This window comes from Piliocolobus tephrosceles, chromosome 10, assembly GCF_002776525.5.
Source record: "Piliocolobus tephrosceles isolate RC106 chromosome 10, ASM277652v3, whole genome shotgun sequence".
NCBI classification, from domain to species: domain Eukaryota; kingdom Metazoa; phylum Chordata; class Mammalia; order Primates; family Cercopithecidae; genus Piliocolobus; species Piliocolobus tephrosceles.
The window spans coordinates 110820153-110847867 of NC_045443.1; the positions used below are offsets into that span (position 1 = coordinate 110820153).

General features: G+C 50.3%; 3 protein-coding genes across 8 annotated transcripts in view; 1 reads left to right on the top strand and 2 right to left on the bottom strand.

The window, feature by feature from the left end:
* The window catches only part of DDX54 (DEAD-box helicase 54), a 28274-nt gene extending 24207 nt beyond the window's left edge, over positions 1–4067 (bottom strand). For both annotated transcript variants that reach the window (XM_023203924.3, XM_023203919.3), the window contains exon 1: positions 3850–4067. In XM_023203924.3, coding sequence (XP_023059692.1) covers positions 3850–4023 — 174 coding nt within the window. In that variant the 5' untranslated portion in view covers positions 4024–4067. The remainder of the gene's footprint in view (positions 1–3849) is intronic.
* Positions 4043–11339, top strand: RITA1 (RBPJ interacting and tubulin associated 1). Of its 3 annotated transcripts, none has more exons than XM_023203941.2 (4): positions 4043–4588; positions 4752–4883; positions 5254–5619; positions 10297–11339. In XM_023203941.2, exons 3-4 carry the CDS (start codon positions 5318–5320, stop codon positions 10802–10804), a joined length of 810 nt encoding a protein of 269 aa, XP_023059709.1. In that variant the 5' UTR covers positions 4043–4588; positions 4752–4883; positions 5254–5317; the 3' UTR covers positions 10805–11339. The 3 variants fall into 3 exon arrangements, with proteins under 3 accessions (XP_023059709.1, XP_023059716.1, XP_023059702.1); XM_023203948.3 differs by having other exon boundaries at positions 4760–4883; XM_023203934.2 differs by lacking the exon at positions 4752–4883.
* Positions 11340–14633: 3294 nt separating this feature from the next.
* The window catches only part of IQCD (IQ motif containing D), a 28647-nt gene continuing 15565 nt past the window's right edge, over positions 14634–27715 (bottom strand). The window contains exons 3-6 of one of the 3 annotated variants that reach the window (XM_023203982.2): positions 26729–27549; positions 19809–20042; positions 16781–16852; positions 14733–15154 (exon numbers count right to left, since the gene is read on the bottom strand). In XM_023203982.2, the coding sequence (XP_023059750.1) occupies positions 14864–15154; positions 16781–16852; positions 19809–20042; positions 26729–27457 (1326 nt within the window). In that variant the 5' untranslated portion in view covers positions 27458–27549 and the 3' untranslated portion in view covers positions 14733–14863. Of the gene's footprint in view, positions 15155–16780; positions 16853–19808; positions 20043–26728; positions 27550–27715 lie in introns of all 3 variants that reach the window. The other 2 variants (XM_023203987.2, XM_023203993.2) reach the window with 2 other exon arrangements.

The following is a 27715-nucleotide window of genomic DNA, read 5'->3' on the forward strand; positions in this document are numbered from 1 at the left end:
GAGGCATGATCTCACCACTGCACTCCAGCCTGGGTGACAGAGTGAAACCCTGTCTCAAAAAAAAAAAAAAAGTAAACACATTTTTTTTTTTTAAGAGACAGGGTGTCACTCTGTCACCCAGGCTGGAGTACAGTGGTGCAGTAATGGCTCACTGCAGCCTTGAACTCCTAGGCTCAAGTGATTCTCCCACCTTTGACTTCTGAGTAGCTGGGACTATAGGCGTATACTACCACACCTGGCTAATTTTTTAATTTTGTATTTTTTTTTTTTTTTTGGTAGAGATGAGGTCTTACTACATTGTCCAGGCTAGTCTTGAATTCCTGGCCTCAAGCATTCCTCCCTTCATGGCCTCCCAAAGTGTTGGGATTACAGGCATGAACCACCACACTCAGCCCCTAAATACTTTAAAGAGCCAATCGAAACGCCTACTATGTGTGAAGTTCTAGACTTTTCTAAGCTCTCCCGCCCCCTACCCCCACCCCACCAGCCACCAACCAATCTCCTTTCTGATCTCTGGTCTGTCTTGTGCCTGGCCTCCTTTCTGCTCACCCAGGACCCACTTTTCCTGGCACAGCTAAATCCAATACAGACACCTCCTCTGGGGAACCTTCTTGGACTCCAGGGCTGCCCCCTTTCTCTTAAAAATAACATTTATGGCCAGGTGCAGTGGCTCATGCCTGTAATCCCAGCACTGGGAGGCTGAGGTGGGTGGATCATTTATTTGAGCCCAGGAGTTTTGAGACTAGCCTGGGCAACATGGCAAAACTCCATCTTTACCAAAAAATTAATAAAAAAAAAAAAGCATTTAAGGAACAGCAATTCATAAGAGTGGCTGAAACTTACAAGGCCATCTACTGTAAGCTAGGTGCTGCTCTGAGAATTCATACAAATTAACCCACTTAATCCTCACAACAATCTGAAGCAGGTACTATTGTTCTGTCCATTTTACAGAGAAGGAAACTGAGGCACAGAGATAAAGTGATGTGCCCAAGGTCACTCAGCCAGCAGGTAGTGGGTGAGGGATATGAACCCTGGCTTCAGAGTCTGTGTTCTTTTCACTGTGACCCTCTAAAGTTGACTACAATCCTCTAGGGCAGAGCCATGGTCTGTCTTGAATGGTCTGCGAGTTTAGAATGGTTTTTACATTTTAAGGAGTTGCAGGAAAGGAAAAAGAAATCAAACAAAAAAGACAGTAATCTTATATGGCCCAATAAAACCTAAAAAAAAAGATTTACCATCTGGCCCTTGATAGGTCGGTCAACCCCTGCTCTAAGCACATGAAAACAAGGTGCCTGGGACACATAGGCACCTGCAATAGCTACTGAACAGCATGTATGAACAGCATGTATGAACAGCATGTCCTTCAGTTTTTTTTTTTTTTTTTGAGACAGTCTCATTCAGTCACCCAGGCTGGAGTGCAGTGGCAGAATCTTGGCTCACTGCAGCCTCCACCTCCTAGGTTCAAGCAATTCTCCTGTCTCAGCCTCCCAACTAGGTGGGACTACAGGCCCGTGGACTACAGGCACACGCCACCAGGCCTGGCTAATTTTTGTATTTTTAGTAGAGACGGGGTTTCACCATGTTGGCAAGGCTGGTCTCAAACTCCTGACCTCAAGTGATCCGCTCATGTTGGTATCCCAAAGTGCTCAGATTACAGGCATGAGCCGCCACGCCCAGCCTCCTTTAGTCTTTTCAACATTTTTTTTTTTTTTTTTTTTTTTGAGACAGAGTTTCACTCTGTCACCCAGGCTGGAGTGCAGTGGGGCAATCACAGCTCACCTAGCTCAGGTGATCCTCCTACTTCAGTCTCCCAAGTAGCTGGGAATACAGGCACACAGCACCATGCCCAGCTAATTTTTGTATTTTTTTGTAGATGCAGAGTCTCACCATGTTGCCCAGGCTGGTCTTGAACTCCTGACATCAAGTGATCCTCACTCCTCCGACTCCCAAAGTGCTGGGATTATAGGCATGAGCCATGGCACCTGGCCAACAATCTTTGAAACATATATAATCATTTACTTGCCTTCTACAGATGTGGAAACAGTCACAGAGAAGTTAAGCAACCTCTCCAATGTCCCCCAGCCAGTGCAGTTGGGCCAAGTTTGAACACAGGGCGGTGCTGTGAGAAAGCCCTTGGTCTGAACTACACATAGACTCCTCTTCTTTGGTACTCACTACCTCTGCCCACCTGTGCTGTTCATCACCTTTAGTAGTTTCTCTACATTTGTTGAGCACCTACTATGTGCCAGGAGCTGGCTAGACTGGAAGGGGAGGGAGACGGTGGGATGAGGTCTCCTCCAGTTCCTGCCTTGGGGTATGATCCTTTCTCTTCATATAAATGCCCACTTACTCATCTCCTTGCCCTGAGCCTACTTGGTGCCAGGCACCTGCTGGGAACAGGACTGTGGGAAATAATGGGCAAAACCTTTCTGCCCCGTTGATGCTCACACCTGTCCCCTCATGTGCATACATGTAGCATTCAGTAATGGAAAGAGCACAGGCCTTGGAATCAGACAGTCCCAAGTTTGAATCTCCTGGCTCTTGTACTCACAAGCTGTAGGGTCTTGGTCAAGTTTCTTTCTTTCTTTTTTTTGTAAAGCTGGGATCTCCTTTTTTTTTTTTTTTTTTTGAGACAGAGTCTTGCTCTGTTGCTCATGATGGAGTGCAATTGTGTAGCCACTGCTCACTGTAGTCTCCGCTTCCCAGGTTCAAGTGATCCTCCCATGTCAGCCTCTCTAGGAGCTGGGACCACAGGCAGGCGCCACCACGCCAGGCTAATATTTTTTTTTTTTTTTTTTGAGATAGAGTCTTGCTCTGTCACCCAGGCTGGAGTGCAGTGGTGCCATATTGGCTCACTGCAACCTCTGCCTCCCAGTTTCAAGCGATTCTCCTGCCTCAGCCTCCCAAGTAGCTGGGATTACAGGCGCGTGCCACTACAACTAGCTATTTTTGTATTTTTAGTAGAGATGGGGTTTCACCATGTTGGCCAGGCTGGTCTTGCACTCCCCACCTCAGGTGATCTGCGCACCTCGGCCTCCTAAAGTGCTGGGATTACAGGCTTGAGCCACCGCGGCCATTCTAATTTTTAAATTTTAATTTTTTGTAGAGTCGGGGGCCTCCCTATGTTGCCCAGGCTGATCTTGAACTCCTGACCTCAAGCAATCCTCCCACCTCAGCCTCCCTAAGTGCTGGGTTTACAGGCGTGTAGCCACTACACCAGGCCTTTGACTATTTCTTAACCCTCTAGGCCTCAATTTCCTCCTGTGGAAAAATGAAGATGACAGTTGCCGGTGGTGTTAGCACAGCGTTGGTGTGAGGATTACATAATAAGGCTCGTACAGCTCTTAGCAATGAGCCTGGCACATAGTAAATGGTCAACAAACACAAACTGGCCGGGCTCATGCTAATTTTTAAATTAGTTTCCCAGAGGTTTGGGGGCGTCACTGTCTCAAGCCACGCAGTCCGGCCTCCCCTTAACTCAACCTCCCAAAAACGCTCCAAACTCTCAAAAGTCAGATTTTCTGCACCGGCACTTTTCATTGGGCGAAAGGCAACCAGGATCCGCCCCATGAGCAGGAGGCAGCCAATGAGAAACGCGCGACCAAAACCCGGCAGGAAGTCCCGCAGGCTCCAGCCCCCGGATCCCAAGGCTCCAGCCGCGGAACCCTGAGTCTGACAAGCCCCGAGACACGTGCTCAGGCCGGCGGTCCCAAGACCGGTCCTGGGGCCGGCAGCCTCCCTCCTCACTCTCTGCGGAGCCCACTCCCCAGCTGGGGAAACTGAGGCCTCGGGGCGCTGCCGGGAGCCGGGTCTCGGGCCCCAAAGTGCGTCCCAGCCCCACGCGCCTACCTTCCGGCCCCGGGCGTCATCTTCCGCCTGGATCTCAAACTCGCCGTCCTCCGAGTCGCTGCCGCGGACCTGGGAGGCCGTGCCTTGGCGCTTACGGAGCCCCTTCTTCTTCCTCCACTGGGCCATGGCAGCTCTCGACCTAGGGCCGGCCGCCGGGCGCTTGCCTGCCGCCATTCGGGCCTCGCGCTGGGAACGCAAAACGGGGCGTGGCCTGCTGCGCTCACCAACTGCTTAGGAGGGGGAGGCGCGATGGCCACGTGACCTCGGCTGCACTTTCGCCAGAGCCTGCGGCCCTGGGCGGCCTAGTACACCAGCCCCTGAGTGAGTGGCACCAGAGGCCCCTCGCCGTGTTTAGGTACCTCCTGGGCGTCAGGGACGTGGCGCCCGCCCCTGAGCGGACTCCCCCATCCCCTGGCGCGAATGGTCCGGGCCGCGTCCGCAGTGCTGCTGGCTGCTCCCTGTTTGCTGGGTGCTAGGCGCTGGGTTCTGGTTTTCTGGATGCGCGCGCCGCTCACACGTAGCCTGTGCCGGCTCCTCGGGTGAGTTGGTCCGCGCGGTGCCCCGGCACGGCCTGGGCTGCCGGCGGTCCGGGGCCCCGGGCATTCCGGGCTGCAGATTGACGCGGATCCCGGATGCACCTCGCTCCCCCGCGCCCTCGCCGAGGGGTCCAGACCTGGTGGGAAGAAGACGCGGGGAGGGGTCCCTGAGGACCCCGATGACTACGAACCAAGATGCTCAGGTAGGAGAACAGCTCAAAAATGCAGGGATCTCGGGCATTTTTTAATCGAGTCATTGATTTGGGAGTCGCAGAATGTGGGGCAGTGGGGGCGGCGGTGATCTCCCGATAGCAGTGTAGCCAAGTACACAAGCTCTGGACTCAGATTTCACTTGCACCGTTTTAGCTTTATAGGTGTGACCTACACATGTGACTTCACCTCAGTTTTGTGATCCGTAAAATGGACAAATTCGAAGCTACTTCACAGTGCTGTTGAGAGGATTAAATGAAACAATGCTTGTAAAGCTCTTTGCAGGAGGTAGGCATGGGATCCACGCTGGCTGTCATTGCCCCCGCACCCATCAGTACACACAGGATATAGAAAAGTGCCTGCCTCCCCTACCACCATAGTGCGTTTTTTGGTTGGTGCCTAAATGGGCACAGGTGTCATCTCTCCTTCACCCCCAGAGTCATTCTATAAATAATTGCCAATAGCACCCCTTTCTCTACCATTTTGACAACTAAAAAAAAGCCAAAAAAATTTCCAAAATGCCCCCTGAAGTTGACAGCTCCTCTTTGAGATACTGGTTGAGAGAGAACTAAACCCTTGGGATGAGAACTTCAGAGACTACCGGTCTTCCTCCATTAGCACTGCTGTGGCTCAGGGGTGCTACTCTGACCTCTCACAGGGAGCCTCCGAAGCAGGGCCTGGCCGGCAGAGCACACCTGCCGTCACCAGGGACCACAGGCGACATGAAGAACCCTGTGGGGCTCGCCATCAGTGGAATGCAGACCCTCCGCCTTCAGCACCGCTGCCGGGGTGGCTACCGGGTCAAGGCCAGACCGTCGTATGTGGATGAAACTCTGTTTGGCAGCCCAGCAAGCACCCGGCCTACCCCACCAGACTTTGACCCGCCCTGGGTGGAGAAGGCTAACAGAAGCAGAGACGTGGGCAAGGAGGCATCGAAGGCCTTAGGGGCAAAGGGGAGCTGTGAGACCACCCCCTCAAGGGGCAGCACCCCAACCCTCACTCCAAGGAAGAAGAACAAATACAGGTAATGGGGTAGGGAGGTACAAATCCTGTACTCAGTGCAGCCACCTGGATTCCAGTTACAGCCCTGTTGTTCACCTACTCTGTGACCTTGGGCAAGCATCTTGACCTCTCTGAGCCACAGTTTACTCGTGTGGAAAATAGGACCAATGATTTCTACCTAGGGGGGTTGTTGATGGATTAAATGAGAGAGGGGTCTGCAGCGCTTCGCACAGTAACCTAATACTTAGAAAGCTGTCAATAAATGGTAGTGTTGATGGTTGTGATGGTGGACTCCCTATCCCCAAATGTCACAAACTGGGCATCTGAGGCCCAGAGGCGTCAAGTGATGCATAAGATCACAGAGAAATTTGCATAAGGTTATTAATATTAATGTGATCGATCCTTGAAATGGCATAGATGTGGTGTTTCTGAAGTCATTCTGAAAATGGGTTTTGGCTGGGTGGGGTAGCTCATGCCTGTAATCCCAGCACTTTTAGAGGTTGAGGTAGGATCACTTGAGCTCAGGAGTTTGAGACCAGCCTGGGCAGTGTGTTGAAACTGTGTCTTTACAAAAAATACAAAAATTTGCCAAGTGTAGTGGTGTGCGCCTGTACTCCCAGCTACCTGGGAGGCTGAGGTAGGAGGATCGCCTGAGCCCAGCAGGCAGAGATTGCAGTGAGCCGAGATCACGCCACTGCACTCCAGCCTGAGTGACAGAGTGAGACCCTGTCTCAAAAAAAAAAAAAAATTGAAAGTGGGTCTTGCTGCATTTTTATGAACAAGTTAGAAAAATAGGAACTAATGCAGGTTGTTATTGTTGTTAATTAATTAGATTAGAATTAGATTATTTGGACTGTTTCAGATTAATATCAGCCTGGAGGGAGGTATCTAGTGGTGAGCCACAGGACTCTGTCCTGTTTATTGTTTTTAGTAGTTTGGACAAAGACACAGAAGATGGCCGGGCGTGGTGGTTCACGCCTGTAATCCCAGTACTTTGGGAGGCTGAGGTGGGCAGATCACGAGGTCAGGAGATGGAGACCATCCTGGCTAACACGGTGAAACCCTGTCTCTACTGAAAATACAAAAAAATTAACCGGGCGTGGTGGCGGGTGCCTGTAGTCCCAGCTATTCAGGAGGCTGAGGCAGGAGAATGGCGTAAACCCGGGAGCTGGAGCTCGCGGTGAGTGGAGATCGCGCCACTGCACTCCAGCCTGGGCGACAGAGCGAGACTCCATCTCAAAAAAAAAAAAAAGAAACAAGACACAGAAGATTAGCACAGTAGTTGGCTAGGGCTACCGTGACAAAATACCACAAACTAGGTGGCTTAAACAACACAAAATTTTTTTTTTTTTTTGAGATGGAGTCTCGCTCTGTTGCCTAGGCTGGAGTGCAGTGGCACGATCTTGGCTCACCACAACCTCCACTTCCCTAGTTCAAGCAACTCTCCTGCCTCAGCCTCCCAAGACTACAGGCACATACCACCATGCCTGGCTAACTTTTCTTTTTTTTTGAGACGGAGTTTCACTCTTTTTGCCCAGGCTGGAGTGCAATGGAGCTATCTCAGCTCACTGGAACCTCCGCCTCCCAGGTTCAAGCGATTCTCCTGCCTCACCCTCCCGAGTAGCTGGGATTACACTGGCTAGTTTTAGTAGAGACGGGGTTTCTCCATGTTGGTCAGGCTGGTCTTGAACTCCCTACCAGGTGATCCACCTGCCTCGGCCTTCCAAAGTGCTGGGATTACAGGCATGAGCCACTGCGCCTGGCAATTTTTGCATTTTTAGTAGCGATGGGGTTTCACTATGTTGGCCAGGCTGGTCTCGAACTCCTGACCTTGTGATCCGCCCACCTTGGCCTCCCAAAGTGCCGGGATTACAGGCGTGAGCCACAGCACTTGGCCACAACACATATTTATTTTGTCACAGTCTGGAGGCTGGAAGCCCAAGATCAAGGTGTTGGCGGGTTTGGTTTCTCCTGAGGCCTCTCTCATTGGCTTGCATTTGGCCACGTTCTCACAGCGTCATCATAGGGCCTTTTCTCATTTTTTTTTTAATCCTTCAATTACATGCAAGGGCCTTTTCTGTATACACACACACCCCTGGTGTCTCTTCCTCTCATAAGAACACCAGTTCTATTGGATTAGGATCCCCCACCCTTATAATGTTATTTAGCCTTAGTTACCTTTTTTTTTTTTTTGAGACGGAGTCTGGCTCTGTCGCCCAGGCTGGAGTGCAGTGGCGCCATCTCAGATCACTGCAGCCTCTGCCTCCCGGGTTCAAGGAATTCTCCTGCCTCAGCCTCCTGAGTAGCTGGGATTACACACCACCACGCCCGGCTAATTTTTGTATTTTTAGTAGAGACGGGATTTTACCGTGTTGGCCAGGCTGGTCTCGAACTCCTGAGCTCAAGTGGTTCGCCTGCCTCTTGCTTTCCAAAGTGCTGGGATTACAGATGTGAGCCACCACGTCTGGCCAGCCTTAATTACCTTTAATTAATCTGAATAATTAAGGCCAAGTGTAGAGACATTTGGGGTTAGGGCTTCAACATACAAATTTGGGTGGGCACAATTCAGTCCATAAGAACTGGCCAACTAAATTTAGGGTTCATTCTGAGCCACAGGGACATATTTCAGATGAGAGAAATGAAATGAGAATGGGAATGATGCCTATTATAAAAACAAGAATCAGTTTTTGCCAGTTCTGTAGACAAGGCAGGGTCAGGTGGAGATTAGCAACACTGATACCTACAACATGGCTGAAAACACTGAGGTAAAGAGAGGCTGCATTAACGGAAGTATGGTGTCCATGAAAAGGGAGGTGCCAACTCCCTGCTCACCTGGAGGATGGAATTCTGGATGCCAACAGGTAGAGGGTGTCAAGTGAGGGGTTGCATAAGAGGTAGAGAAGTTACTGAGCAAAAACCTTGGCACCAGACATATGCAGGCATTAGCCAAGGTGGTTTGAGCAGCTAAACCAACTGGCAAAAGGTTGCCCTTCCAAAGACTTGCAGTTTGGGGATAGAAACACTTTCAGTCCTGGCCAAAAACTATGGGCATGGAATCTTGCAGGTATGCCATGAATATCTGTTGAATTAAAAAAAAAAAAAAAAAAATAGGCCAGGCAGGCTGACTCAGGCCTGTAGTCCCAGCACTTTGGGAGGCTGAGGTGGGAGGATTGCTTGAGCCCAGGAGTTTGAGACCACCCTGGGCAACATAGTGAGATCCCTGTCTCTACAAAAAATAAAAATATTAGCAGGGCATGGTGGCGCATACCTGTAGTCCCAGCTACTCTGGAGGCTGAAGTGGGAGGATTACTTGAGCTCAGGAGTTCGCGGCTACAGTGAGCTATGACTGCACCACTGCACTCCAGCCTGAGTGACGGAGTGAGACTCTGTCTCTTAAAAAAAAAAAAAAGAAAAGAAAAAAAAAGACCAGGTGCGCAGTGACTCTTACCTGTAATCCCAGCACTTTGGGAGGCCGAGGTGGGTGGATCACGAGGTCAGGAATTCAAGACCAGCCTGGTCAACATGGTGAAACCCCGTCTCTACTAAAAATACAAGAATTAGCCAGGTGTGGTGGCACACACCTATAATCCTAACTACTCAGGAGGCTGAGGCAGGAGAATCACTTGAACCCAGGAGGCAGAGGTTGCAATGAGGTGAGATCGCACCACTGCACTCCAGCCTGGGTGACAGAGCGAGACTCTGTCTCCAGAAAAAAAAAAAAAAAAGAAAAAGAAAGAAAAGAAAATGGGCACAGTGGCTCACTCCTGTAATCCTAGCACTTTGGGACGTTAAGGCAGGGGGTTGCTTGAGATCAGGAATTCAAGACCAGCCTGAGCAACATAGTAAGATCTGATCTCTACTGAAAAAAAAAAAAAAAATTAGCTGGGCTTGGTGGCACCGTGCCTGTAGTCCCAGCTACTAGGGAGGCTGAGGTGAGAGGATTCCTTGGGCCCAGGAATTTGAGACTGCCGTGATCTGTGATTGTGCCACTACACTCCACTTGAACGACAGAGTGAGACCATGTCTCACAAAAAAAAAAGAAAAAGTGGAGGCTCTAAAGACTAAGGTTATACTAATTGTGACTCTCGATTGCAAGTGACAGAAAACTTATTCAAACTGGCTTTCCCAGGAGAAGGCATTTGGGGCTCCTGTAAGAGGGGCTCAAACTGTGGCTGGAACTGTCTGTCTCCACCTTAGTGCTACTTTTCCCTGCATGCCGTTCAATCTCCAGTAGGAAGGAGATGGCCACAAACTGCTTTGGGCTGACATCCTATCAGCTTAGCAAGAGGTAAAGTCAGGTGGCAGAAAAACATCTCTTTCCTAGTAGTTTCTGCAAAGGGGTCCTAAGGCAGATTCTGATTGGAGAGGCTTGGGTCATCTGGCCATTCCTGAACCCATCCATGTGGCCAGGAGGATGGAATATGCAAATTGTCCAGACCTGGGGCACATGCCTGGGAATTGGGTCAGGATGCAGGGGCAGTGGATGTTTCACAAGGTAAAATCAGTGGAGACCGGGGACAGTGGTGCCACAGAAGGCTGTGGCCTCGCTGTAGGTTTCAGACTGGGAGACAGGGACTCCTGGGATCTGCAGGGAACCCTCCTCTGCTGCTGCCAGTGCCTGGGGATGGGTGGGAGAGCTGTTAAAGTTTTGAGGGGTTGTTCATCCCCCCGCTTATGGTGTTTATCTTCCCTTTGCCAGACTGATCAGCCACACCCCGTCTTACTGTGATGAGTCGCTGTTTGGCTCCCGATCTGAGGGCGCCAGCTTCGGGGCCCCGCGGATGGCGAAGGGGGATGCCGCAAAGCTCCGTGCTCTCTTCTGGACGCCACCAGCTACCCCCAGGGGTAGCCACTCGCCCCGCCCCAGGGAGGCCCCACTGCGAGCCATTCACCCCGCTGGTCCCTCCAAGACAGAGCCGGGGGCGGCGGCAGACTCCCAGAAGTTATCCATGGATGGGTTACACTCTTCATGCCCCCTGAGGCGGGGACTTTCCCATTCCCTCACCCACCTGAATGTCCCCAGCACTGGTCATCCAGCCACCAGTGCCTCCCACACAAATGGGCCTCAGGATCTCAGGCCTTCCACATCAGGGGTGACCTTCCGGAGCCCCCTGGTGACTTCCAGGGCTCGCTCAGTTAGCATTTCAGTGCCAGCTACCCCACGACGAGTTGGGGCCACCCAGAAACCAAAGCCCCCTTGGAAATGATACTCTTTCATCAGGGTTGCCTATGGGGCCACAGCAAGAGGTATAGCCCCTTGCCAGGGTAGGAGGACATTCATCACCCAGGGAACCCAGGTATGAAGCCCCTGTGGGGGCAGACAGACAGCAGGGGTGGGCAGTGCCTCCCTTTATCCTGACAATCTCTAGTCGATTCCTGCCTTTTTCTCCCGATTGCGGATGTGGGGGCCACCTCTAAGATGCCGTCTCCAGCCCTGTCTCAACCACACTCCAAATTAGTGCCAACCTAGGGGCCTGGCACCTCCCACATCATCCATTTTCTTGCTGCCAAGTGCAAATAAACGGTGTGATTGCCAACCTGGAGGGTCCCCTCTCCTTCAAGCCAAGCTTCCTGCTCAGGATTAGTTTCCAACTGAGTCTACAAGCCCTAAAGGAGTTTTCCCAGGCTGTGTGTGAAGCCTGGAGAACACAAGGGCAACTGGGAGATTTTTGAGTGAACATTGTTTCATCTTAATATGCTTCTGTATTTATTTTCATGTACTAAATATATCAGCTTATCAAAGCCATGAATGTTCCTTTTTTTCCCCCTTAGGGTAAAGGCCATTGTTAAGCCTGAGTTGATTTAAATAACAAAGTTAAATACAACAGGTAGTACAAGGATGTGGCAGACAACATGACAGTGGTGAGTGGGTGACTGAAGTTTGGGAACCCGGGGCCTCAGGAATTGCTGGACTCTTCCTCCCATAGGTTTCTGGCTAATGCTACTAACTTGTGGTTGGCCAGCTCTTCCTGAGCTCAGAATACAGACAATAGTATTTTTTTAGTTTTGTTTTTAAGTTTGTATGTGTGTGTGTTTGTTAAGGTAGGAAATAAAACAATGGCTAGGACTGCCAAGTGGAGAGTCCAAGAAAGCCAGACAGTGTCACGTGTGTCTGCAGAGCACTTAGAATGCAGCCCGGGGCTTAGGAAAAGCAGCAAAGCCTTTGCACAGATGGAATTGCACCTGGATTGGGCAGCGTGGGCTGGGCTCTGGGCCTCTCCTTGCCCCCATCTTCCTGTAAGGCACCTCCAGGAGGCACCAGGATTCTAGGGAGTCCAGCTGGAAGCCACATCATCCGTTTGGTACGTCTGCCTCGGGGCAGGGAAGAGTGGACACTGCTGGGGAGGGAGATCTGCAGTGCCCAGGACCAGGGACACACGGAAATGCCTGTGGGGTCAGGCAGGCCAACTGCGCTGTCATGCAAACATGCTTTGTTTTTTGGTTTATTGTTTGTATGTTTGTTTGTTTTTGGTGATTCTTTTGTTTGGTTTTGTTTTGTTTTTTAAGACACGGGGCCTCGTTTCCTTGCCCAGGCTGGAGTGCAGTGGCGCGATCATAGCTCACTGCTGACTTGACCTCCCGGCTCAAGCCATCCTCCCCCTCAGCCTCCTGAGTGGCTGGGACTACATGCATGTGCCACCGTGCCCAGCTAACTTGTTTTAAAAAATTTTTTGGACCAGGCGCGGTGGCTCACACCTGTAATCCCAGCACTTTGGGAGGCCGAGGCTGGGGGATCACGAGGTCAAGAGTTCGAGACCATCCTGGCTAACACGGTGAAACCCCGTCTCTACTAAAAATACAAAAAATTAGCTGGGCGTGGTGGTGGGCACCTGTAGTCCAAGCTACTTGGGAGGCTGAGTCAGGAGAATGGCTTGAACCTGGGAGGCAGAGCTTGCAGTGAGCCGAGATCATGCCACTACACTCCAGCCTGGGTGACAGAGTGAGACTCCATCTCAAAAAAAATTTTTGTAGAGAGGGATTTCATTCCTTCCAGTAAGAAACAAGAAAAAAGGGGAAAAAAAAGAGTCACGAGTGGGCTGGTCTCAAATTCCTGGCCTGAAGTGATCCTCCTGCTTCAGCCTCCCAAAGTGCTGAGATTACAGGTGTGAGCCACCTTGCCCAGCTGTAATGTGCATTTTAAACATATAGAATGTTTAAGCTTCCTGGAACTTTCACAAACAATTAGTTACTCATGCCCAATTCAGTTTTTCCTGAAACATCCATTTCTCTTTTGCCTTCCCATCTTCCCCTTAGTTTCCATAGACATAGGCCAGAAATACCTCTCTTTCCTGGCTGGGCATGGTGACTCACGCCTGTAATCCCAGCACTTTGGGAGGGGGAGGCCAAGGTGGGTGGATCACTTGAGGTCAGGAGCTTGAGACTAGCCTGGCAAACATGGCAAAACCCTGTTTCTACTAAAAATACAAAAATTAGCCAGGCATGGTGACGCATGCCTGTAATCCCAGCTACTCGGGAGGCTGAGGCAGGAGAAATCACTCGAACCTGGGAGGCAGAGGCAGTAGTGAGCTGAGATCCAACCAGTGCACTCCAGCCTGAGCAACAGAGCAAGACTCTTAAACAAGGAGCAAAAAAAAAAAAAAAACTCTCTCCTCCCAACTACAGTAAAATCTGGCAATAGCCCGAGGTAACACTAAAGGGTAACTGACACCAGGCTGTGGTGTATGTAAGGCAGTTGGGGGTGGTGAGGACAGGGGCAACCTACTCTCTACCATCTAAAGGGGGCTGCTGCTGCTGAGCCCTAGAAGACGTACAAGCCTGGGATATCTGGATGATTAGATTTTTTTTCCAGGAAAGGTAGAGTGCTGGATTTCTATGTGGTGGCCCTCAGTTTTTTAAATGCCAATAAATAATTTAAAAATAATTGTCCAGGCCAGGTGTGATGGCTCATGCCTGTAATCCCAGCACTTTGGGAGGCCCAGGCAGGAGGACTGCTTGAGGCCAGGAGTTTGAGACCAGCCTGGGGCAACACAGTGAGACCCTGTCTCTCTAGCCACCTTTTTTTGTTTGTTTTGTTTTGTTTTATTTAGTCTTGCTGTGTCACTCAGGCTGGAGTGCAATGGCACAATCTCAGCTCACTGCAACCTCCACTTTCCCAGACTCAGACAGTCCTCCTACCTCAGCCTCCCAAGTAGCTGGGACTACCAGCATGTGCCACCATGCTGGGCTAATTTTTTTATTTTTTATAGAGACAAAAAATAAAACATGGGGTTTTGCCATGTTTCCCAAGCTGGTCTCAAACTTCTGAGCTCAAGTGATCTGCCTGCCTCAGCCTCCCAAAGTGCTGCAAGTACAGGTGTGAGTAACCACAACTGGCCTAAACATTTTTTACATTTTTCTAAAAAAAGAAAGTATTTTCTGACGTTTTCCTGAAGCAGGTCATAAGACTCTCATGTGAGAGGTGCCCTCCCTATACCCAGAGGAAAGTTATATCCTTATTTCTGAAGACACAGGGACACAGAGAAGAATCTAAACACACAGGTCTTGCTAAATTTCCCCCAGCTTATTACCAGTAGATCATACCTTTTTTGCCCTATTATGTATCACCACAACTGTCTACTCTTCATCAAATGTAGCATAAAGGCACACAGGCTTAACTATTTCTTCAGGTCTACATTTCCTCATGAAGGCTCCGGTGTCATGTAAAACTTACATTAAATCAATGTATATGCTTTAAAAAAAAAGTTGTTTTAAATAATTGTTCAGCTCCCTGGAATGTGAAGCTGAGGGCTGCTGTGACCTCAGGACTCCCTCTGAGCTTTCACAGTGCTGGAGCGGGGGAAGTTGCAGGCAAATTAATCCCAGAACAGGGTTGGGGGCATCCTGAAACCTGAGGCCCTGCCCCTCCTGGAGTTCCCTGCCTGCTTCTGTGCCCACTATGGGCAGCTGGGACCCATACCCCCCTGCCCTGGTGGGTGATGTGTCCATCATGGCCATGGCAGCTTCCGGGCTGCAGCTGGGGTTTGGTTGCCCACTAAGGCTGAAGTAAGGAACCATCCTCTCCGGGCTGACACCCCAGGCTGCACGCTCCTCGTGGAAATGCCATCTGTGAGCTGGACACACACAGCCCACAGCCCTGGGTAAAGAGACTTATTCATAGAGCGTTCCCTTCAATGCGGCTTCAAATACTCTTTAATTTATTAAATAAAAACATCATGAAAGCCATGAATCTGGTGCTCTCTATCCCGGTGGCTTCCTGGCCTGGTCTCGGGGAGGATAAGGGTCAGTAGCAGGCTGGGGTGGAGAGCTCATTTCTTGCCTTTGCCCTTCTCCTTGCCCTTTGCTTTGCCCTTGCCCCGCTTCTTCTTGGATCTGAGCAGGGACCGCACCAGGTATCCCCTCCAAAAGGCCTGGATTAACGTGGCCGCCCGCACCATGTGCACCATCTCCTGCTCCGCCTCCATCCTTTTCTTAGAGTTGATCTCTCGCTCTTCCCGGATCTGCACAAACTCTTCCACCAGCACTTTGTGCCTCCGCCTCAGCTCCTCCAGAGCGATCTTCTCCTCCCTGTGAACAGCTTCCAGATCCTCCAACTCCTCCTGGGGGAGGGGTGGGGCTGGGGTCACCATGCATAGAGCGCCTCCTCCCACCCTCCCTCCTGAGGCCCCCACCCTTCCCAAATGGGCTTCCGCCCCAGCGATGCCCCTAAGCTAAGCTGTTCAGCATCTCGGTCCCAGTGAGGTGGATGGGGAGAGGGGATGGGCTCCATCCCAGCTCTAGGAAAGACCCCACTGAAATAATTTCAGGAACAGGAAAAGAACACGGGCTTGTGAGTTGGGCAGACTTAGTTTTAAGTCCCAGCTCTGCCACACCTCAACTGACTTCACCTTTCAGGCTTTCGTTTTTCCTCATCTGAAACATGGGGACGATTCCAAACCCAGGGGCTGTTTCTAGGATTAAATGACCGAATGGACACAATGTAGTAGACATGATGCCAGGCACACAGTGGGGACACAAGAAATGGAGGCTGCTGCCATAAAAGCAGTCTGTTCCACAAGACACCAGAGGAGAAGGAACTTTCTCAAGCCTCAAATGGAGTTCCAGAGTTTTTCCTTATGTCTAACCATAGCCTCTCCTGCTGTCATTTACACCTGTTTTCCTTCCTTCCACTGACGTTTACCCAGCATCTACAAAAAGCAGAGCACTGCCAGAGAACACAGAGCTGGGTGGACAAAGTCCCTGCCCTCAACCAACCCACAACCCTCATGCAGCCCAGAGAAACGAGAGTCCCAGCCTGCAAAGCTCCCCTCTCCAGGCCCTGACGGTTGCCCAGGACAAGATTCTGACTTGCCCTTCTCTGAAGAGTACACCTGGCTTTGGCTCACTCCGGCTCATGTTACCTCCAGTGCTCCCCAGGCCTCTCTGGCCTCTGGGTTGGAGCCATGGGCCACCAATGTTATCCCAGTGCTGGGTGAAGGGTTTGGGGGTGTCTCGATTTGAAGGTTCTCACCCCCTGAGCACTTCCTCCAGGCCTGACCCTATGCTGGGCACACACACTTGCAGCTATGGTGTCTCACCCAATGCCCGCCAGGGTCCCAAGATGGTAATTACTGCCTCTGCTAATCAGATGCAGAAACGGGCTTGGGAAGGTCAAGTACCTTGCTTAAGGCCACACAACTGGCACATCTCAGGTGCTCAATAAAAACTGGCTGAGTGAATGAGTGACGCGGTGGAGGCAGGCTCCCATCTGAGTCTGTGGGGAGGAGCCCCAGCTTGTGGGGGTGCTGGTAGGAGCCCATCCAGAGGAGTATAGGATGTGGACACTAGATGGAGCCATGATCATTAGGCCCAGTGTCAGGCCCTTCTAGCCAGTCGCTTTTTTTTTTTTTTTTTTTTTTTTAAATAGAGACTGGGTCTTGCTCTGTTGCCCAGGCTGGTCTTGAATTACTGAGCTCAAGCGATCCTCCCACCTCGGCCTCCCAACGTGCTGGGATTACAGGCATAAGCCACCACACCTGGCCTTGCGGCTTCTGGCTCTTTTCTTTCCCACCTCTCACTCTGCCCCAGGCTGGACAAACCCTTTAAACAGAGGCAGGTGTTCCCTGCAGAGAGGCTCAGAAATTTGCCCACTCCATGGACCATCCCAAGGCTGCTCTTCCCATCCATCCCATACCTAGAAGGTCTTGGGAAAAGCACGCAAGAGAGACTTATTCAGCGACAAATACCTGCTTCTCACCCATCTTTGTATCATATTTCTGGATCCAGTTCTCGATTTCCGTTTCTACTTTATATTTCTTCTAGGAAAGATCCAATTTGTCATTGTTTGATGGAATATATTAACAATCAACAGCACTGAGCACTCTGTGCATCACCAGGCCCTGTGGCAGGTGCTTGACATGCCTTGCCTATTGAATCCGCACAAGGAGGTTCTCTTTTCTCCATTTCACAGGCAAGGAAACTGAGGCTCAGACATGCTATCTCACTTGCCCAAGGTGACAGAGCTAATGGGTGGCAGAGCCTGAATTTGAAGCCAGCAGCCTGGTTCCAAGACATCCTAGGCAGAGGAAGCAGCAGGTGCAAAGGCCCGGACGTAGGAACAAGCTTGTGTTGTTTAAAGGACAGAAATCGGCCTGGCGTGGTGGCTTACGCCTGTAATCCCAGCACTTTGGGAGGCTGAGGCAGGCAGGTCACTTGAGGCCAGGAGTTTGAGACCAGCCCGGCCAACATGCCAAAACCCTATCTCTACTAAAGATACAAAAATTAGCTGGGCATGATGATGCACGTCTGTAATCTCAGCTACTTGGGAGGCTGAGGCAGGAGAATTGCTTGAACCCAGGAGGCGGAGGTTGCAGTGAGCTGAGATCACGCCACCACACTCCAGCCTGGGTGACAGAGTGAGACTGTCTCAAAAAATAAAAATTAAAAAAAAAAAAAAAGGACAGAAATCGAGTCAGTGTGGCTGGAAGGGAGTGGCGAGGAGGGTAGTGGTCCCCAACAAGGTCCAAGGGAAAGGCTGTGTTACAGAGGGAGTGTCAGCCAGAGGAGGCTGTGTTGTCAGGAAAGGGTGAGGTAAAGCCACTGGGTGATATAGATGCAGTGGAGGGACATGATCTAATCTTGTTTTTAAAAGATTATTTCCACCATAAAAAGCAATGAAGCACTGATCCATGCTACAACATGGGTGAACCTTGAAAACACGGTGCTAAATAAAAGATTCCAGACACAACTGCCACAGAGGATTCCATTCATATGAAGTGTCCAGAATAGGTGAATCCACAGAGACAGAAAGCACATTAGTGATTGCAAGGGACAGGGGTAAGAAGAGAATGGGGAGTAACTTCTTAACGGATATGGAGTTTCATTTTGAGGTGATAATGTTTTGGAACTAGATAGAAGTGGTGGAATTGGGGTCGCACAACTTTGTGAATATACTAAATGACACTGAATTGCTCATTTTTAAATGGTTTCATATTATATAAGTTTCACCTAAATTAAAAATAAACAGGCTGGGCCAGTGGCTCATCCCAACCATTTGGGAGGGCTGCGGTAGGAATAGGAGAATTGCTTGAGGCCGCAAGTTCTAGACCAGCCTGGGCAACATAGCAAAACCCTGATTCCACAAAAATTAAGAATTTTTTTTCTTTTGAGACGGAGTTTCACTCTGTGGCCCAGGCTGGAGTGCTGTGGTGCGATCTCGGCTCGCTGCAACCCCACCTCCTGAGTTCAAGCAATTCTCATGCCTCAGCCTCCCAAGTAACTGGCACGCCACCATGCCTGGCTAATTTTGTATTTTTAATAGAGACAGGGTTTCACCACATTGGCCAGGCAGGTCTTGAACTCCTGACCTCAGGAGATCCGTCCGCCTCGGCCTCCCAAAGTGCTGGGATTACAGGCGTGAGCCACCGCGCCTGGCCAATAATAATAATTTTTAATTAGCCAGACGTGGTGACATGCCCCAGTAGTCCCAGCTATTCACAAGGGCTGAGATGGGAGGATCGCTTGAGCCCAGGAGTTGGAGGCTGAAGTGAGCTATGATCACGCCACTGCACTCTGGCATGGGTGACAGAGTGAGACCCTGTCTCAAAATCAATCAATCAATCAATCAATCTCTTAATCCTACAGAGCAAGAGCGCTTAGCTTGGGCACCATAGATAGGCCAGCTTCAGGGGGCCTGGGCTCCCCGGGGAACTGTCCACTAGGATGTGTATGTGCATCTGTGCCTTCTTGCTGGGGGAGAGGCCCATGGCTTCCATCAGATACTCAAGAGTGTGACACTAAGAGACTGGGGACAAGTATTAAAAAGGGTGCCTTTTACGAGGAAAGAGATTTGGAAGTTGGGTGTGTGCTAGGCCTGGGTCTTGGCTGAGATGATGAAGGAGAAGGCAAATGAAGGTTTTGGGTTTTTCTTAAGAGATAAAGTTTCACTCTGTTGCCCTGGCTGGAATGCAGTGGCGCAGTCATGGTTCACTGCAGCCTCCAAACTCCTGGGCTAAAGTGATCCTCCTGCCTCAGCCTGGGACACATCACAGCGCCTGACTAATTTATCTTTTATTCTTTGTACAGGCAGGGTCTTGCCGTTGCCCAGGCTGGAGTGCAGTGTGTGATCACAGCTCACTGCAGCCTCCGCCTCCTGGGTTCAAGTGATCCTTCCACCTCAGCCTCCCAAAGTGTTGGGATTACAGGCATGAGCCACCTTACCCGGCCAGAAATGATATTTATTGAACACCTACTATGCACCAGCTCTCTCACCACCATCTCATGTAATTCTCATGTAACAACCATTAACACCAACGTTAGCATTTTCATTTCCAAGGTGTGAAATCGGCAGCTGGGCAGGAGTTATTTGCCTGAGCTTCATGTGCTACTTCTTCATTCCTTTGCATGGCACCCAGCCTCTGAAGATGTGGGTATTATCCCTGTGGGGTCTGAGGAATTGAGGAACTTGCCCAAGGTCACAAAGCTGGCATGCAGCAATGCTGGGACAGGGTCCCAGTTTCTCTGTCCCCCATCCCCAGGCCTATGTGTTGCCCCTTCCTGCCTCCCAGGAGACATTGGCTCAGATTTGGGCCTTCCCTGCTCCTGTGCCCTTCCCCTCCACCACGCCACTTCCTGAGTAGCTGGTGCAGCCCTGCCCTGCCCAACACTGCTGGACCTCCAAGAGTGATGGGACAGTCCCACCCGTCCCCTGCCCCAGGGGCCCCACCGGCCCATCCTCCCTGCTTCCCGCTTCCCGCTTCCCACTTCCCAGGGCACCTTCCTCAGTGCCTGCTCCGCCTCCCGGTTCTCCATGACCAGGTTGTAAAACTGTGACTGCAGCTGCAGGATCTCCTGCTGGATCTTGGCTACCCTGGCCTGTGATGCCCGGAAATCAGCTTTCTGCTGCTTCTCGGCCTCCTGCTTAGTGCGAAGGAGGCTGTTCTCTGAGAACTTGAGCACCTGGTGCAAGTGGTTTTTCAGTTCTTGGATCACAAAGTTCTCCTTTTCCACCTGAGCCAGGAAGAGAAAGGGCTCTGTTAACACCTCCATGCCCAGCCGGGCACAGTGGCTCACGCCTGTAATCCCAACACTTTGGGAGGCTGAGGCAGGTGGATCACCTGAGGTCAGTAATTTGAGACCAGCCTGGCCAACATGATGAAATCCCATCTCTTCTAAAAATACAAAAATTAGCCGGGCATGGTGGTGCATGCCTGTAATCCCAGCTATTCGAGAGGCTGAGGCAAGAAAATTGCTTGAACACGGGAAGTGGAGGTTGCAGTAAGCGGAGATATCACACCACTGCACTGTAACTTGGGTGACAGAGTGAGACTCCATCTCAAGAAAAACCCTCCATACCAACTGACAGTCATCAGAGGCTGGCACCACTGCATCCTCCCTCAGGGCCAGGCATGCCACCTGGGTTATTATCTCTCTAATCACACCCCCAACCCCACAGTGGAGGTCAGGGACAGCCTGATCACAGACAAGAAAGCTGAGTCTCAAGGAGGTGGCTTCATCTGTCTGGGGTTGCCCAGCTCAACTGGGGCCTGAAGCTAGGTTTGCCTGACCTCGAGCCCACGTGCTCGGCCACCACTTTCTATTACCTTGCACAAATGAAGGGTACAAGCTTGTTGGATTGAGGCCACAGGGGAGGACTGGGACAGCAGTGATGCTCCTCCTGGGGACACAGGAGGGGAGGCCCAGCTGGCAGAGACACTTGATGGGGTGCATGAAGGTGTGCGATGCACACAGGCTGCAGGGATCACCAGCAGGCTCTCTCTTGAGGGCCTATGCCTGGCTTGTCCCCTGCCTTGGGTGGATTCTAGAACAGGAACGGGGGTGGAGGATGAGACAGTTTTGTGAAGAAGCTCTCAAGGCTTCTCATGTACACTAGAGTCTCCCTCTGAGCACAGTGGTGCTATGGCTGCTCACGTCACCATCTTGGGCTTGGGTCAGCTGGCAGCAGGCCAGCCGGGCATCTGCTCACGTCCTGCGCACTGGGGGCAGGGAGGCAGCGTCTTTGGGGCAAGCCCGTCCTGCAGGCACGGCTTGAGGCACCAGGCGCTGGGAATATGATTGGCAGTCGGAGCTCTCCTTGTAGACTCCCCACACGTGCCTGATTGGTGTCTCCCCTCATTGTACACTGAGGTTCAATGTCATGAAATTTGTCCACCTGGCAAAAATGGCATTTGACCCCAGGTCAGTCCAAGGTGAAGCCCCAAGCTGGTTCTAGCACCTGAATGAGACCAGCAGGGCCACCTGTGTCTCTCTGCCTATTCCTAGATGATGCCCCTTCCACCTTACAAGTAACCTCACTGCCCGAGGGCTCAGCAGCCTGTCCTCTGTCCACTCAGCAAGTATACATCATGCCCCTCTTTTGGACAGGCTTACTAGGGACACAGTGGCAGGCTGAAAGAGACAAGGTCCCCTTTTATTTTTTTTTTTTTGAGACAGAGTCTTGCTCTGTCGCTCGGGCTGGAGTGCAGTGGCCGGATCTCAGCTCGCTGCAAGCTCCACCTCCCGGGTTTACGCCATTCTCCTGCCTCAGCCTCCGGAGTAGCTGGGACTACAGGCGCCCGCCACCTTGCCCGGCTAGTTTTTTTGTATTTTTAGTAGAGACGGGGTTTCACCGTGTTAGCCAGGATGGTCTCGATCTCCTGACCTTGTGATCCGCCCGTCTCAGCCTCTCAAAGTGCTGGGATTACAGGCTTGAGCCACCGCGCCCGGCTGGTCCCCTTTTCTTGTGGAGGAGCCAAACCTCTCAAGACCACACAAATCACACACAGATATGTTATCCACAAAGTTGGGTGAATGTTACCAACAAAGTCAGATGAATGCTTTAAAGGACAAATTCAATGAGAAGTGCCCAACCCAGCACCAGGGAGGAGGGTAGTGAATAGTTTCCCAGGGCCTTGAACCTCTCATGAGTGGTGGGGGATAGAAACAGAAGGGCCTGTGGTAGTGCAGCCTGGCTATCCCCCATGTCTGCTCTCCCCAGAGAGGCTGTGGGGTAGAATGTGGAACATAACACGGCCCCAGTGACAGGTGATGGGTCCTTCCTAGCACCTCTCTCTGCTGGGTGTGGCTACAAGATGTTCGTGGAAGTTCTGTGTGCCACCTCCACATGTGTCCTTAAGGGGCAGAACCAAACCCTCTCCTCCCCTTTCCTCCTTCCTGTTGGCTGGACCGGGGGCCACATGATGGGGAAAGCTGGAGCAGCCATCTTGGCCCACAGGCAGAAGTCCCACGTGGGGTCAGCAGGGAAGTCACATCGAAGAAGCCAGACCTCTGACAACTTGGCGAGCAGAGATGCCACACCAGCTCCAGTATTTCCACTACAGAGAAATACATTGCCGTCTTAACTAAGCCAAAGCTATTTTGGGTGTCTCTGTTATAGCAGCCAAATCTGTACTCACACATCATCTCACAGGATTTTTGTAAAGATTTAGAGAGAAAATGTATGTAAAACAAAATACACTGTATGTGTCCAATATGACAATTATTATTAGGTTTGGGATCATGCTACTTTTTTTTTTTTTTTTTTTTTTTGAGATAGGGTCTTGCTCTGTAGCCCAGGCTGGACTACAGTGGTGCGATCTTAGCTCCCTGCAATCTCTGCCTTCTGGGCTCAAGTGATCCTCCCACGTCAGCCTCCTGAGTAGCTGGGACTACAGGTGTGCACCACCACACCCAGCTAATTTTGTCTTTTATGTAGAGACGGGGTTTCATCATGTTGCCCAGGCTGGTCTCGAACTCCTGAGCTAAAGTGATCCACCTGCCTCAGCCTCCCAAAGTGTTGGGATTACAGGCGTGAGCCACCACACTCCCATTTCCCTTCTTAAAAATTCTTCTAGCTGGTGTGATATGCCTATAATCCTAGCTACTCAGGAGGCTGAAGCTGGAGGATCCCTTGAAGCTAGGAGTTCAAGACCAGCCTGGGTAATAGAGTAAGACCCCATTTCTTTCCTTTCTTTTCTTTTCACCCTTTCTTTCCTTTCCTTCCTTCCTTTCTTTCTTTCTTTCTTTCTTTCTTTCTTTCTTTCTTTCTTTCTTTTTTTAATTGAGACAGAGTCTCACTCTGTCACACAGGCTGAAGTGTGATGGTGCAATCTTGGCTCACTGCAACCTCCATTTCCTGGGTTCAAGTGATTCTCCCGCCTCAGCATCCCAAATAGCTGAAATTACAGGCATGCGCCACCATGTCCAGATAATTTTTGTATTTTTAGTAGAGATGGGGTTTCACCATGCTGGTCAGGCTGGTCTCAAACTCCTGACTTTAGGTGGTCCACCCGCCTCAGCCTCCCAAAGTGCTGGGCTTACAGGCATTAGCCACTGCGCCCAGCTAATTTTTTGTATTTTTTTTTTAGTAGAGACGGGGTTTCGCCATGTTGGCCAGGCTGGTCTTGAACTCTTGACCTCAAGTGATCCATCCGCCTTGGCTTCCCAAAGTGCTGGGATTATAGGTGTGAGCCACCACTTCTGGCCAGAGACCCCATTTCCAAAAAAAGAAAAAAAATTAATTAGGCATGGTCGCATGTGCCTGTAGTCACAGCTACTTGCGAGGCTGAGCCAGGGGGATTGCTTGAGCCCAGGAGTTCAGGGCCAGCCTGGGCAACATAGTGAGATCATGTCTCTACAAAAATTTAAAAAATTAGCCAAGAGTGGCGGCGCATGTCTGTAGTTTCAGCTACTCAAAAGGCTAAGGCAGGAGAATTGCCCAGGAGGTCAAGGCCATAGTGAGCTATGATCATGCCACTGCACTCCAGCCTGGGTGACAGAGCAAGATCTTGTCTCTAACACTAAAAACTTCTAGAGACCAAATTCCTTGATTAGGTCTCAAGGCCCCATGTGATCTGTCTCCTTCCCCTGCATTCCCAGCCCATCTTTGCCCCTTCCCTCTAGCTCACTGGCATTCTCTGGGTTTCTGAACTAGCCAGGCTTATTCCTATCTCATGACTGAGGTACACTCTATCCTCCCCCTGGAACAGGGGTTGGCAAACTATGGCCCACAGGTCGAATCCAGCCAGTCACTTGTATTTGTAAGTAAAGTTCTGTTGGAACACAGTCCATTCATTTACATATTGTTTGTGGCTGCTTTCACCCTATAACAGCAGAGCTGAGTTGAGTAATTGCAACAGACCATCTGGCCCACAAAGCCTAATGTATTTACTGTCTGGCCTTTTGTAGAAAAAGTTGCGGCCAGGTGCTTGGCTCACACCTATAATTCCAGCACTTTGGGAGGCTGAGGTGGGAGGATCACTTGAGACCAGAAGTTCAAGACCAGCCTGGCCAACATGGCAAAACTCTGTCTCTACTAAAAGATACAAAAATTATCCAGGCATGGTGGCACGTGCCTGTAATCCCAGCTACTTGGGAGGCTGAGGCACGAGAATCACTTGAACCTGGGAGATGAAGGCTGCAGTAAGCTGAGATCACAGCACTGTATTCCAGCTTGGGCATAGACTAAGATTGTCTCAAAAAAAAAAAAAGTTTGCTACTCCGTAGCTTGGAAGGTTCTTCCTCACTGTACTTGCCTGGTTCACGCCCTCACATTCTTCGTATCTTGGCTTCAATGTCCCTGACCCTTTTGGTATAAGTTGAGTTCTCCTGCAACACTCCCTTATAGCACGTTGTCCTTCTCAATACTGTAATTAAATGAGTTTTTAATTCCTACCTTCCTTACTGTGAACTCCATGAGGCTGGAACCACATGGGCTTATTCATAAGACCTGGTACCTAGTAAGTACTTACAATAATTTGTGGAGTAAATGAATTAAAGAAAGAAAGAAAGAAAGAAAAGCTATTTAGGCCAGGCGCAATCCCGGCACTTTGGGAGGCCAAGGCAGGCAGATCACTTGGAGTCAGGAGTTCAAGACCAGCCTAGCCAACGTGGTGAAACCTCATATCTACTAAAAATAAAAAAATTAGTTGGGCATTGTGGCAAGCACCTGTAGTCCCAGCGACTCGGGAGGCTGAACCAGAAGAATTGCTTGAACCCAGGATGTAGAAAATGAAATAAATAGAGGTTCCTCTTCAAAGGAACTTTCCTCCCAGTCTAATTCAGAATAGGTAGTAACCTCTCTTAGAACCAAAATTTACTCAAAGACCTGTGCTAATATTCTTCAATTGAGCTAGCTATAATAAAGAAATCAATAGGCCAGTCGCCGTAGCTCACGCCTGTAATCCCAGCACTTTGGGAGGCCAAGGCTGGTGGATCATGATGGCAGGAGATCGAGACCATCCTGGCTAACATGGTGAAACCCCATCTCTACTAAAAGTAAAAATAAAAATAAAAATAAAAATAATTAGCCAGGCATGGTGGCAGGCACCTGTAATTGCAGCTACTCGGGAGGCTGAGGCAGGAGAATGGCATGAACCTGGGAAGCAGAGCTTGCAGTGAACCAATACCATGCCACTGTACTCCAGCCTGGGTGACAGAGCAACACTCCATCTCAAAAAAAAAGAAAAAGAAAAAGAAAAAGAAATCAATATACTCTGTTCTTAGCTCCCACATTTTAGCTTAGATATTTGCCCTGGCATACCTGAACCGGTCTGAGCAAGCATTAGGTGATAGCCTACTCTTCTTCCTTATTTGGAGGTGTTTTTCCCTCTCTCAGCGTTCCAGAAGTTACTTCCTCTCTTCCTTTGTTCCCCTCTGCCTTTGCCTCTTTTGGGAAGTTCTAAGTTGCTAGCCAATCGGGTTGAGTACAGAATGTGAGGTCCCGTTCCAGGCAATGGAAACTGGACACAGCAGAGGGTGGATGTGTCAGGTTATAAATAACCCTGTCTCTTTTGTTCATGTGTGCTCCCGTGGGAAGACTGCTAGCGAGTGGCACCCTTTCTGCAGAAAGTAAACTAGCCTTGCTGAGAGATCCTTTGTCTCAGTGTTGATTTTGGTGACACCAAGTATGCATTCCCAACACGGGAGGTGGAGGTTGCAGTGAACCAAGATGTTGCCACTGCACTTTAGCCTGGGTGACACAGCAAGACTCCATCTTTAAAAAAAAAAAAAAAAAAAAAATCATGGGGGAGGCCGGGCACAGTGGCTCATGCCTGTAACCCCAGCACTTTGGGAGGCCAAGGCAGAAGGATCTCTTGAACCCAGAATTTCGAGACCAACCTGGGCAACGTAGCAAGAGCCCATCCTTACAATCAATCAAAAAATTAGCCAGCCATGGTGACACACACCTGTAGTCCCAGCTACTTGGGAGGGTGAGATGGGAGGATTGCTTGAGCCTGAAAGATGGAGGCTGCAGTGTGCTGTGATCATGCCACTGCACTCTAGCCTGGGTGACAGAGTGAGACCCTGTATCAAAAAATCAGTCAATCAATTGGCCAGGCGCAGTGGCCAGCACTTTGGGAGGCCAAGGCAGGAGGATCACTTGAGGTTAGGAGTTCTAGACCAGCCTGGCCAACATGGCGAAAACCCATCTCTACTAAAAATACAAAAATTAGCTGAGCGTGGTTGTGTATGTCTGTAATCCCAGCTACTTGGGAGGCTGAGGTAGGAGAATCGCTTGAACCCAGAAGGTAGAGGTTGCAATGAGTCGAGATCATGCCACTGCACTCTATGCTGGACAACAGAGCGAGACTACATCTTAAAAAAAAAAAATCAATCAATCATTGAGGAAAAACCCAACCAACAAAAAAGATTTGTGTCACTCCTTCAATAATTTCAGCAGTACTATGAAATAATACCTCTGCATTCCTGTTCTTCATTATCTCCGCCAATTCATTTTCAAGAGTATCGATGATCTGTTGGTTATTACTATTCTGTCTATTGATATCCTGTATGAACTGGGCCTTTTCCCTTGCTTCCATGGGACTAGTGACTAGTTTTTCAAACAGGAAACCACGAAGCTCTATTAGCCTGTCAATAAAATTCTGGGCTTCTGCACTTCTACTCTGCGTCTGCATTTGCAGGAGCCTAGCAGCCTGTGGGTTGCTGAGCAAGAGTCTCAGGACATTCTTGGTGGAGTCTTTGATCTGCTGCGTAAGTGGTGAGAGGCTGGATTTCTGCAGCTCTATGGAAAGGAGGCGGTCTCTGAGCCACCCTTCCTCCTCAGCCTCTTCCTGCTCCTGCAGTTGCCTTTCTTTCTCCTTCAGGCACCTGACGTTTTCCAGGACGACCTGGCAGAGATCCTCGTGCTCTCTCACTGCCTTCATGATGTCCTCCCCCAGCATCCCCTCCACATCCTCTCTGTTGGATGCCACATATGACAGCAGGGTCACCAGCTCCACCTTGTAGATCGCCTCATCCAGGATGGACATGATCCTTTTGGCCTCAATGGTGGTGAGTTTGGTCCTAGAGGGAACCAAGGGTTTTAGTGGGTCAGCTTGCCTTTTAGATGGGTCTGTCTTTGGCCCTATTCTGTTGATGGCAGGGGCCTGATACAAAGGGGCCATGGCAAGAATGTCTAAAGCCATCTTGTGAGTAGTCCTCTGTGCATCTGTAGGTCCGCAGAGATGGAGACTTCGGTAGACTACTTGGGTCTCATGCTTTTATTGTCTCTGGCCATCTGCAAAAGGAAGAGGTAGGTGTGAGTGTAGCTGTGCTGACATCTGTGTGGTTAGTGTGGCTGCAGAAACCACAACTGTTGACATTAAGAGTTCATCTTAGGTCCTCTGTCACTTTTACACAGAACCTTTCTCTGGAAGTAGTTTTCAGCTTTGTGAGGGCGTTAG